This window comes from Apaloderma vittatum, unplaced genomic scaffold (genome assembly GCF_000703405.1).
Source record: "Apaloderma vittatum isolate BGI_N311 unplaced genomic scaffold, ASM70340v1 scaffold12255, whole genome shotgun sequence".
Classification (NCBI taxonomy): domain Eukaryota; kingdom Metazoa; phylum Chordata; class Aves; order Trogoniformes; family Trogonidae; genus Apaloderma; species Apaloderma vittatum.
The window spans coordinates 6,177-15,624 of NW_009715511.1; the positions used below are offsets into that span (position 1 = coordinate 6,177).

At 40.1% G+C, this 9,448-nt stretch overlaps 1 protein-coding gene across 1 annotated transcript in view; it reads left to right on the top strand.

Annotated features, from left to right (window-relative positions):
* Positions 1–2,881: 2,881 nt before the first annotated feature.
* Positions 2,882–9,448, top strand: part of TAF4B (TAF4b RNA polymerase II, TATA box binding protein (TBP)-associated factor, 105kDa) — a gene marked incomplete at its 5' end in the record, with an annotated part of 16,768 nt that continues 10,201 nt past the window's right edge. Inside the window, 3 exons of the mRNA XM_009869184.1 lie at positions 2,882–3,030; positions 3,794–3,901; positions 8,542–8,664. Coding sequence (XP_009867486.1) covers positions 2,882–3,030; positions 3,794–3,901; positions 8,542–8,664 — 380 coding nt within the window. The remainder of the gene's footprint in view (positions 3,031–3,793; positions 3,902–8,541; positions 8,665–9,448) is intronic.

Genomic DNA, 9,448 nt, shown 5'->3' on the forward strand with positions numbered 1-9,448 from the left:
TAATATTTTGGGGTACAGTGCTGCTGAGGATCACTGAAGTGACGGTCAAATGTAAAGGGGTAACTGGGACTTGTTAATATTTTTGGTGGTGGGATTTTTATTTACTTTTTTTTTTCTTTAAGATGTTCCTGAGTTTGAATGTGAACTGTATTGTGTTTGCATTAGCTTGCTAACTGTGTTGCTCTTGAGTTAATTTCCAGTCAGGTGGAGTCTGCTGGAAAGTCTTCCCATTCAAGTGACTGAAGGATGAGGATTCTCTCCAGGCAGATGCTCTCCTGGCAAATGCTGACTGAAACTCAAGACCAGCAGTGCAAAAAAACCCCAAACACAACCCTATAATCGAGTTGACTGGTAGTGACGCTTCTGGTATGCAATGTGATTCAGAGAAGTAGAAGTTATGCTTCTGACAGTTTGGCTTAAAAAACAAGTGTAAGGAGTAGTGACAAAATACCCAAATACACAAAACCAAAACACTTGATGTATCTAAATCTCTAAAGGAATTAAATGATAAATTTATATGTGCCTTCTCAGAGTAGAGCTAGCAATGACATTTTTAAGCAAGCTTAGAAAAGTCTGAAACCCCCAGTAGCAACACTTTTGTTCTCCTGAATGTAGACCCAGAGCAGGGAGAAATGCTATTGCTATCAAAATGTGTGAAATCGTTGGCTTTCTCTCCTCCCCTAGAATCTGCATAAGTATGGGATGTGAACAAGGAAAAAAAATGCTGATTTTCCGACTGATGATAAATTGTATGTCATGGATCAATGTTTAAGTAAGATGACATGAAGAGAAAATTAGAATTCTGGTATGTTTTCTATGATGTTGGGCATTCATTAAATCTAAAGATCCATCTGTACCTTAATATAATTATAGTGAAGATTTCAGTGGAGGAGGAGAAAGCTGAGCTGTCAGATGGAGTAACAGTATTTTTCTGGATATGCAACTGTCTCGTGCATCTGCCCCATCTAGTAAAGGCTGCTTGAGAAAGGAGGGAATCATCTAGATGATACTCTTGCAGTCTGTTTGTGTGTTACGTAAATGCCAATATGTTGACATTACAGAATTTTATACCAAGTTTTGTGTTGCCTTGCAATATCCTCTTGTGCTTTCAGATGTGGAGGATGAAAAGCTGTTTCTAAGCATGTGGTTATAGCTTGATCTTTTTTTTTAATTATTATTTAAAAAAAAAAAAGCCCTCATGGAGCTTGCGGCTTTTCCTGTTGTATTGATTTAAACTCAGACAGAAGCAGTGTTTTGGGCTGTATTACACAGCAATGTTTTGAGAGCTTGCAGACTAACCCAGGAGTAAAAAAGACTCATTCTCTGATGCAGTCTTGTTTTTACACAAGGAAAGATCATAAGTGTAGGAGAATTCCTTGCAGAACAAGGACACAGTATACCCCTAGAAAGTTTGGACAATCCAGCTTGGACCTTACACAATGCTCTGTTCTTAGAGTCGCCTTGAAGCTTAAAGAGGTAACAAAGTTGTATCTGCAAGAGCTTTGCAAAAGATACGTCAGGATGTTCTAACTGCAGCAAGGGCATCTAACACCCACAAGGATTGATAATGATAATCAAAGACTAAGCTTATTGTAGCTTGTGCTTGGTGCGTGAACATAAAGCGTATTGTATTAACAGTGTATATATTGGGCTAATTGGAGCAATAAAGTTGGAACGGCATGTAACCGCATTGGTGTGATTGTCGTTACCCGGCGGCTCTCCAAAAAGGGACCTTCTTCACATAAGTCTGTGCAGATCTGTGACTCTTCAGATACTGGAGCACTTGAGAGAAAGTTTAATGCAGCCCTCCAAAAATGTAGAGGTGCTCTTATTTACAATCTGTCATGTTTCTATGCCATTTCACCTTTTCTTTTACCTGAAAACCCGGGGTTTTCCAGAGCCTAGCCCTTAGGGGGTTTGGGAGGAGGGGATGGAGACATCCTTGGCGGAATGGTTTCCACGTGCAGGGAAGACTGCAGGGAAGACGAGACTGTATGGTGGCATCTGACTGGTTCTCCTTAGGGTGATTTTCATTTGAAAGCTTTAGGGAAAATACTCATTGTTTGTTAACTGTTCAGTTGTTTGTAGTTATAGCTGATGGGGTCAGAGAAGGGTGGTAGGAGCTGACTGACAGGATGGACTGACTTTGCTGTTGGTTTGAAAGGGAAACATAAAACAAGCAAAATAAAGCAGAAGAGTATTTTTTTCCCCTCCTTTTTAAAATTTTCATTTCCCATTGGATAATGAAAACCATGCATTTAATGCTTTTGGATGGACCCATGACATCCTCAGATGTCTGAGTGACCTTGGTTTTCATGGAGACCGCTGCCCTCTGAGCGAGGGGGGTGGTGTTGGTATAGGCAGGTGAACTTGGTATGAATCAGACTTCAGTTCCCATTGCAGGTTTTCTCTAAACCATTTCTTCACCTGTAAGTGTGTGCCTAAATGTTCAGAAAGTGAAAATGTATAGAGAGAGACGATGGTGATGAATTTTACAAGTTGAAGAACTGCTTAAAGAAGTTACTGTTAAAGTGATTCCAGAGTGTGTGTGTTGGGATGAGTCTCTTTAATGTCCAAAATATCTTTTTGTAGTCAAATCATGAACTGCTTTGCAGTTTACATCTTGTATGCACATAGTGTTTCAACGTGGCTGTCTAGTTAAGTTTTTTCTCTTTACTTTAGGAATTGTTTTGTCATAATACGCAGAGTAAAGCTGATGTGCACTTAGCTCTTATGTTTCTTGGCAGCTATTCCATGGAGTAAGAAACTATATAAATATTACATTATCTTATCAGTGTGTTCTAGTTATTTCTTCTACAGAAGCATGGGAAAGCGGTAGTATCTCTCAATTTCTAACAGCGTTGATGTTTTTCTCCAACAGGAACGGTTCTTATCAGAAGCAGTAATGGCCAACTAATGCTAGTATCTCAACAAGCAATAGGACAAGCTCAGAACAAACCACACAATAACACAAATGTGAGGCCGTCTCTACCAACCAGCACACCTGCAATCAGAATATGTGCTGTACAGGTAACTGCTCTCATAGCTTTTATTTGAGGTAGCTGTATGTTATGTAGTTATAACAAGGTTTGCAAGTAATGGAGGGTTAAATAAGCATTTGAATGGTTTCTGAACTGTATGATGGTGTTTGGTTTTGCACATAGACATCACTGTGCTTTGCTTTTTCAGTTTGAAAAAACTGCTAGCCCTTACAAATGCTATTGTTCAAATTAAGGATTTCCTCTCTGATGATAGTGGTATAAAGGATTTTAAGAAAAAAACAACAAACAACCCAAACCCAGAAAACCTACCTAAATGGTTACTGCTAGTAACTGCAACTTTGTGACCCTCTGGTGGAACACTTCTGTGAAGCTGAGGACCTTTCCCAAGTGCGCAGGGTGTTTCTACTTCCCTGAGCTCTCCTGGCTTTTTACTTCCATCTCTTGTAATGTGGTCAGTGTGCAAGAGTAAGAATGCGTATAAAAAAATGTAGCTATCTCCATATTTCTTGCCAACATGCTCATCCTTTTAACCATTTTATTCTGAGTGTTGTGTCTGAGTGTCTCTGAATCTGCTCTTGAGAGTTAAACTGGTGGACAAATAGCTTTGTGGAACAATGTTTAAATTGTATAGGCTGTGTAAATGATGCATGTATTGTTACTGTAGGAGTTGGTATCTTGGTGTATATGGGATAAGAGCAGGTACTAACTTCAGGGTCAGTTTTGTCAGTGACTTATCTGACCACTAATCTCTGCACCTGTGTGGTTTGTTTGTGGTTGTGTTTTTTTTTAAGAATTCTGGCACCCAGTTACTAAAGAAAGTGGCAGCTACTCCTGTGAAACCATTATCTCAGACAACAAATGCTGTGGCTTCTGCTGTTCAGCCACCTGTTGTAATAGAGGTAGGTGGCAAGCTTTATATTGTGGTGGAATAAGAATAAATGACAGAACTGACAAAAATGGAATGTGTTTCTGTTATTTCTGACTCTAATCTGTTTTTCACTGAGTTGGTAACTTTCGTCCTCATGATAAGTTCTATCCTGAATGTCTTTTTCTAAATGCATAATTAATTATGCTTCTGCCAGTGTGTGTCAGGTCATCTTCTCTCGCTACAGTAGAAAGCGCATGAACAATGAATAAAATAGTTTAGAGAGCAATTTCCAGTGCTTTTGTACCCTATGACACAGCTCCTTCAAGCTCTAGCTGATGCTTTTCTGGGAGATGGAGGCTTAGGGGGCCAGTTAGCTCAGTCGATTAGAGCGTGGTGCTGATAACACCAAGGTCACAGGTTCGATCTCAGTTCGGTCCTCATGTGTTGCCTGATCTACTTGAGAGGCGTCCCTGCCCGTGACAGGGAGGTTGGATTAAATGATCTCTAAGGTCCCTTCCAGCCTAGGCCATTCTATGATTCCTAATGTGCTCTCCTGTTTGGGTTCCATGATTTCCTGAGGGGGAATAAAAAAGCATACCTGGAATGTTGTTGAGTGGAAAAGGAGCTCTGCACTAATCAAGCTATTTTTCAGGTCTACGTTTTTTTTTTTTTCCTTTCATTAGAAGCTTAAGTCAGGTAATAGCTGAAGACCTCGAATTGAATTTGGTTCCACAGAAATGACTGTAAATAGACAGTGGTTGGAAATGCCTCATCATTTTTAGATAGTGGGTTTTTTTGTCTTATTTCCTAGGTCTTAATTCTCTTTTTTCATAGAAAAAATGTTGTAGGACTATTCTTAAGAGGCTATGGCTACCTGTAGACTATAAGACTTCTCCTGGATGCAGTTCTTTGTTTGTTCTTGTGGACCAGAGGTCTAGATGAGCATGTGGTGAAAACTGCTTCTTTTTGCAGCTAAAATACTCTGTTCTCATAACCTGGAGGAGAAATCGGGAAGAAGACTGGCTTGCACATATCTTTTATGAGCAAGAGGTTGAAGGATACTGGTCTGTAGCGTTGGACTAAGAACTCAGTAAATGAGCAGGATCAGTCATTCAAAAATAAAAAGAAAAAGAAAATGCTGGATATATGTTCTTGACCTTGAGGTTGTTTGAAGGACTGGGGGATATATTTGTTTACAGTGGTAACTAACAGTCTGACTTAAAAATTTGTCCTCCTGCTGTTCTGTATCAGCAACTGAAAACTACTCACACCTCTGATCTTTTTTCTGTTCCTTCTTGCTATAGGTGGATAATGTTGAGGCTAAATAGGAAAACCCAGAGGCCTTTCTTAATACGTTACCTATTTTGCTTACAATGGAAAGAACACAGGCTTTGTGTTTAAGAACGGTAATGGATACAGTCCTTATGCACCTCTATTTTGGAATACTAGCTTGCAAACCATGTGCTTGTGATATCTGCACAGAAATCTTTAAGATATAAAAGCAATGATCATCTACTATAGTACCCCTGCACTGGGGAAAAGGAGGTGAAGGTACCAATTTCTTTCATTTGATGGATGAAGCTGCCTGTGCATAAGCACTGAGATTCATCATGCTATTCTTTTCCTTTTTTAGCTTACATCTGGCTCTGACTTGGTTTTTCTGTACTTTCTTAGTTCAGTTTAGATATAATCAATTTAACTTGCGGTCTTCTGAGATACTTAAAGATGTAGACATGGAGTGTTTTTTGTAGCCATATTTTTTTTCTGGATTTAAAAAGCAGGAATAAGGATTCTAGGAGAAATTAATGGTGCTGTTTTGTTTGGAGTGGCTTCCTTCAAGGCCTTCTGTTCTGCAGAGAATTGCAAAGCCCTCCGTACAACCTTCTTGTACAATAAAGAGTAAACAGGTGCAGCATGGATACGTCCTGCTGTCACAGGGCCACTTCACTGCGCACCCTGGGCTGGACAAGAGAAGATGCTGACAAGGGGGTCTGTGCATAAGGTTGCAGGAACCGATGGGGAAAAGGAAGGGCCCTTGGGTCTCATGTCCTTGGCAGTCCTAAAAGAACTACTTCCTGATGTTAGTCCTGACAGTCTGTTGAAGTCACAGGAGAAGTGTTGCTGTGGACACGTGACATCATCACAACAAGTGGGAGACAGTGGAGAGGAAATAATCCTTGGCTTGGTTGTGTATCTCCTGTGCAAAGTACGACTTGGAACACTACTGACTGCAAAACTCTCACTAGTTACTGACTCCAGAATTATTCTCATCTACAAAAATATTTCCGTTTTTTGACATTCCTGAATCTTTAAGCTCTGAAGTTAGACAAAATACCTGCACATTTTTATTTTTCACCTTCTTCCCAGCTGGGGTAATGAAGCTGCAAAGTATCTAATTAGCATCATGCTGGGGCACTTTCATTTTGATGCAAAGCACTTCTTCCGTTGAAATTACTTCAAAATATGCAGGATTAATGCCATTTTTTTGGTGACTGTTTCGCTCTGTTTTTCAAAGTGCGAATGAGAATTGTCAGTAGTGAGAAAGGTTGAGGGCAGATGACAGTAGTTAATTCCCATATATTCATCTTCCTGGGAAAAGGGTCCAGCAGACCTCCTGTTGTTCCCTCCCTCAGCTGATAAAATGCTGTTCTGGTCCTGATGTGTAAACATGCTGGAATTTGCAAGAGATCGGCTCCCGTGAACCTCATATTTTCAACTTTTAAAAGCCCAAGGCATTGCAGCTTGACAGATCTGTTCTCCGTCCCCTTCCGTTTTCCTCTCGTCCATCTGTTTGTGGGATTCTCGTGCCCAGTTTGCCTCCCTTGTGGTCTTAAAGCTGTTGAGCCTCATCTGTGGAAGAGGCGGTGGTGGTGGCAAAGATCCTGCAGAGAACTATTAAAGTGTTACCAACAGTGGGAGCATAAGCTGGAAACCTTTCTAGTAGCTGCCTGCTTCTTTCATGTCAAGCTGGCAGCAGCTTGGGGAGTGGGGGGGCACAAGCCACTCATGAAAAAAATAATTTAAAAATAAATGACACAGGTGATAGTGTTTTGCTTTAGCTTTAAATGTTTGCTCATTAATTTTCCCTAGCCTGAAAGACTTAAAAGCCCTTTGATATTCTAGATGTTGTCTGTCCAACTCTGATTAGTTTTTGTTTTATCCATGGTAGGGTAAGTTAGGCTCTTGTGTTACTGTCTTACCATTAATACAATTAGCAAGTAGTAATTTGTCATGGTTGGACTAAACTGGGATTTTTAAATGTGTAAAGAGTCAGTGAAAGCAATTGTGTTGTGCAGAGCTGAACCTGGAGTTTGTACTACAAAACCACTTTCCCTTTCTCTTGAGAGGTTTGGAGAAAAATGGCAAATAACTTCACATTTCAGATTCTAACCTGAAACTCTTGGTTTTCTGTAACCTGGAGGTTCAGTCTGTATTTTTAATTTTCAAGCTGAGAAATCAAATGTAGTAGATTTTGTGGAGGCAAAGTCTTTAACTTGTATTATGTTCTATTGTATCAAAAAGCAGTGTTTAGTTTTTTGGGGGTGAGTGGGTTGTCTTCCACTCCTGTAAAATTTGAAGTAGAAATACTTCAGTTTAGTAGATTTTCATCTAGAAACTACTATTTAGCCTGGTTTGCAAAAGAGGCAATTGTGTTCTTTTTTTTTTTTTTTTCCTAAAATTCACTACTCCCCTATTGCTGGAGCTTCTGAATCTGTTCTGAATCTGGTAAATTCTAATGAGGTTTTAAAAATAACTGAATTTTGTGAGGGTTTGTGTCTGGGTGGAGGAGAGAGAAACTAAAATTGCTGCCCACAAGGTAAAAATCAGGAGGAACTGGTTAGGCGCATTTCCCGAGCTGGCTGCTTCTGCTGGCATGTGCATCCTTCCAAAGTGGACACGACATCTTTTGCTTACTGCACATGTGATTAAAAAAAGGAAGGGATATTGCAATTAGAAGAGGACCTACAGGGGAAGAAAGGAAGATAAATGATCACTTAAGGTCATACTTATCTTCAGAGTAATATCGTCTAGCTTAGCGTTGTCCAAAATTCATTACTCCTAGACTAGGAGCCTGGCAAAGTTAATATACTGGTTTCTCCAATACAACCTTTCTCTTTTCACTTGAAGTTGCAGGCTGTGCTTCCATCTGGATGAGCCTTTTGTGTTTTCTTTTCCCCGCCCTTGATTTAAAAGCATAATTATGACTATGGGGGTTCTGCCACCTACTGTATTAAATAGAGCCTCTCAAAGCAAATTGATCCAAACTTTAAAAACAAAGGTAAAAATTATTTATGTTTTAAATAATGGTGTGGAGGGATGGTGCTAATTCATACACTAGCAGAATACAGTATGTTTGTCACGTTAGTCTTTGGTTAAGAAGTGTTAATTTTTCAGGCAGCAGCTGCAACAGCTAGTGTTACTACAGTTCCTGCTGTAAAGCCTTCGAGTACTGGAACACCTGTAAAACTTCCAGTTACAGGACCACCTGCACAAGTGATCTCCCAAAAGGCAGTCTCTGTGAAAGCTGAGGGCACAACAGTAGCACAGACCAACGCTTCTACAGTAAGGAAAAAAAAAAGTTTTTAATTAAAAATTAACATTCTATATTCAGCAGAGGTTGGAGAGCCAATGCAACATCTAACAGTCTTCTTTTTTTTTTTTCCATGCTAGGAGATGCTAGAGAATGTGAAGAAATGCAAGAACTTTCTTGCTACACTAATAAAACTGGCATCTAGTGGACCTCAAGCCCTTGAGATGGGGCAGAACGTGAAGAATCTGGTGCAAAACCTTTTGGTAAGACTGTTTTTAAAACAAAGTCTGCATTATTTGTGTATTGACTTTGACATTGATGATACTTGATTTTTTTATTTATTTATTTTATTTTTAAACAGCTGAGGAGTTGGATTTGTGGCTGAGTACATCTGACCCTCTTAAATTGTAACTCCTGTTTTAAGTGAATCCTGTGCTTATGTTTTCCTCCCCTCATGTTCCTGTTTCATTTTATGCACACAGGTAACTGACAGCAGGATTGGCTGATGGTGTCAACACAGCTTCTGAATCTGAGCTCTTTTTTTTTCATGTTCCTGTAGTTTTGGGTCCTCAGTGGCAAGAGTATGACTGTGGAGGTTGTAGTGCAGTGCTAAGTCCTTACTACTGCTTTGTTCCAAGATGGAACTGACTTACAGGTTGATAGTGAAGGCCCAGTGGAACAAGCTTGACGTTCTCTATGGTTTTATACAACAGAGTGGAGAAAATAATGTGGTGGCTGCCAACCTGTCTCTCTTCTTGCAGGTGGCTTCCATATGCTGCTTTGTGTTGTACCCCAGCACAGCTGGGTTTTCTTGGTAACGATTTCTCCTGTCACTTCTTGTCTTGGCATTTGACCACTGCTGCTGTGTAGCTGTTCCACTGTAGCAGAAGGCTGTGGACTTGTGGAGGGGGATGGCTTGCTAGTGGTACCAAAGGATTTTTCAGTCTAGAAAAGTGTGGTGTAGCCAGTGGTGTATAATTGCAGAGAGCAGATTGCTTGAAGATGCAGCCTTGCGAAAATTAGTTTCCTCTACCTCTGTGTTCCTGC